Here is a 2,910-nt window from a genome sequence, read left to right as displayed (position 1 = left end):
ATACAGCCCAAAGACCATTTGATTGACGGATGTTGAGTCTTAAAGACATGTACTACTTATCAGAAATGTATTTGTCATGTACACAATTCATTTGATAACGACTAACACTGTTGATTTGAGGTATTTGCGTTTATGCACAGTTTCTATGTATTCACATTACATTGCAAGCACAATAATTGTACAAAATTCACTGAAGTACCTTAATGACGTATAACAAAAAATAAATTAATAAATCATAATACATAGGTAGTTCAAATACACCTAGGTAGTCACATTAAACATTGATACATTGCGCTACAAATAGGCTATGTATTTTTATCTTTTCTAAAAAAATAAAAAAATAAAAATCTAAAAAAACAAACAAACAATGAATTTCATGCAAATCATCAATATGCCATAGCAGAACCATTTCCCTGAAATCGTGAACTGGATTTTAAAATCTTATAACACATTTCAAATGTACACAATGCGAATAACAAGGCCTACAACAAGCAAACTAAATAAGAGAATTAACAACAAGCTGTACACAATGACACAACCATATATACACACAAGCATACTCTCATATCAAATGTTTGTGCAATGTCAATCTACCATATTACAAAATGGAAAGTATGCTATCTATAATATGTAGTCTACTATCAATAATAATCTACTGTTGTTGTTGTGGTGGTGGTGGTGATGCATGAGGGAAAATACAGGCTTATTTACAAACACACTGGGTTCTAACGAAATCACTTCATCCATTGCAGTGCACATTTACAGCTTTCCTTGATTTAAATGTCTTTTGGGCGATCTTTATTGCATCTCTTCATCTTCATCCTACGGTTTTGGAACCAAATTTTGACTTGTCTCTCGGTGAGATTTAGGAGTCTTGCCACTTCATATCTACGGTCACGCGAGAGGTACATATTAAACAGAAATTCTTTTTCCAGCTCGAGAGTTTGATGCTTTGTGTAAGGACAGCGCTTTTTCCTAGTGGACTTCGCATGCAGCCAGTTGGACGCAGGGTTATCTGCAAGAAGGGTCGGAGAGAAAAAGCTAGTCATGTTGCCAGTTGGGGGGGAAACTGCGGCCATTTTATGATCAGCCCACAATTCGGAAGAAAGTAATATCTTAATATAATTAGGCTACTTCACCACAGATTAAAGTAGGCTGAATTATATTTTATTCCTGTAACTGGAAAAACAAAAATCACGGAGAACATGACAGAGCTCCTGGAAGATTTGAAATGATCGACATTTTTATGTACAAGCTATATTTTTTCCCTCATCCTGACAATTTAGACATCAGTGAATGAGGGAAAACAAGGGACTTACTGTATTAACGAAAATAACTTTCTAAAAATTAAAAAATTAAAAAAAGATAATCCAGTCTGTTTTATGATAACAGTTGTGCGTCTTTAATAATGACATAAAATCCAGTGCAATGTGACTAAATCCACACTTGTCTCTTAACATTATGACAAGGTTTGGATGATAGCCTATACGTAAATGGCAGTATAGTCCATAATGATGGCAAATATTTAGGCATAAATTGAATTACTGGACTGGACTCTTCCACTAAAACACCAAAACATATGCAAATGCAGATTATTGCCTCCCAAAAAAAAAAAAAAAAAAAAAAAGAAAAGAAAAGATGGGAAGATCAAAAGACATTCTAGCCTGTTGACCTATTAAATATATATAATATAGTGTTGTTTACTACATTGTTGTGTTTACTCAAATGCTGTATAGTTGGCTATCAATTCGGCGTTGCTAACAAAGCACTTATTATGGGTCATCATTTTTATAAAAATATAGGCCTACTGATTCTTATTTTTTATAGCTGTTAACCCGTTATGCTATAAATATGCCTACTGAAGACAATACAGCATATCACATTCTGTTAGCCTATAAACTGAGCACTTACGTGGGTCTAGATCTAGCTTCGTCTCTGCCGAAGTTTTTCCATCTTGTGATTTGCTGGAAACCGCATCGTCCGGAACCTTCCTCTCTGCTGGGGTCGTGTTGTTGTTGTCAGCCTCGGGCACTAGGAGTGTGCACTCGCCATTCCCGATCAATGGTTCAAGTTTTATATCATGGTGCATATCAGAGGATAATCCCGTGAAAGACAGGGACGCAGATAGCGGTTCCAAAGCCCAGGGACGCACGGGTGCTCCATCTGGTTCTCCTGTTGAACATGGATGGTGGATATATGGGTGGTATGCAAAAGATGCACTGCCTGGGGGCTGCACAGGCACGGGACTCCACGAGGCGCCGAAAATAGATGATTTGGCCTGAAAAGTGTACGGCTCCTGCTCGCCATATTCAGGTAGAGTCAGCTCTCGAGCCTGCTGTTCGACCACGGGTACGGATGAGAACCTCGGTGCCAAATGATCATCATTCTCGTGTGGAATGTGTGAATCAGCGTAGTAACTCAGTGTCCCCAATGTCGACATAACAAAAACAAGCAAAGAGAGTCCCAGCCGAACGTATACACCCACAATGAAACGGACACAAATTCAGAATCCGTGGAAATCGAGTAACTACTCGACTTCACGGTGAACTACAGACCTCTGAATAAGTTGAACCATTGCAGAGATTGGATTGGGTGTGGGAGACACGTGACTGTGGGAGATAAAGGGAAAGCCTAACCAGTGCGCACTGTTAAATGGCCACCATTTTACAAGTCATATTTTTAATGGCAAAGCCATAGGCTTTTATGAAGGTGGATTTGATTTTATTCGTGTTGTTAATCTTATGCTTAACAAAAACGGATATTTGGTAAGCATCACTGTAGAATTTCTTGATCCAAATGTTAATGGAGTAGCTTATAATTGCCTAGCCTACTGCTGTCCATTTAAAACCTCTTGAATAACTAGCATTTTTCACAATCATTGCCGTGAAGTCTAAGATCACCCACCCTGCT

General features: G+C 38.1%; 1 protein-coding gene across 1 annotated transcript; it reads right to left on the bottom strand.

Annotated features, from left to right (window-relative positions):
• Positions 1 to 204: 204 nt before the first annotated feature.
• On the bottom strand, positions 205 to 2,509 carry LOC127454085 (homeobox protein Hox-A9b-like). Its single transcript, XM_051721038.1, has 2 exons — positions 1,912 to 2,509; positions 205 to 1,015 (listed from the first exon to the last, which is right to left on the bottom strand). The coding sequence occupies exons 1-2, from the start codon at positions 2,438 to 2,440 to the stop codon at positions 777 to 779; spliced, it is 768 nt and encodes a 255-aa protein (XP_051576998.1). The 5' UTR covers positions 2,441 to 2,509; the 3' UTR covers positions 205 to 776.
• Positions 2,510 to 2,910: the final 401 nt, after the last annotated feature.

Source organism: Myxocyprinus asiaticus, chromosome 16, assembly GCF_019703515.2.
Source record: "Myxocyprinus asiaticus isolate MX2 ecotype Aquarium Trade chromosome 16, UBuf_Myxa_2, whole genome shotgun sequence".
Classification (NCBI taxonomy): Eukaryota; Metazoa; Chordata; class Actinopteri; order Cypriniformes; family Catostomidae; genus Myxocyprinus; species Myxocyprinus asiaticus.
The sequence above is the reverse complement of the archived record's forward strand: the minus strand, read 5'-3'. Positions and strand labels throughout refer to the sequence as shown.

Excerpts from the sequence above, each read along its gene's own strand:
- LOC127454085 (XM_051721038.1), bottom strand. The coding sequence starts at position 2,440 with ATGTCGACATTGGGGACACTGAGTTACTACGCTGATTCACACATTCCA. Across the intron at positions 1,016-1,911 it reads GAAGCTAGATCTAGACCCAC|ATAACCCTGCGTCCAACTGG; the intron begins GTAAGTGCTCAG and ends CCCTTCTTGCAG.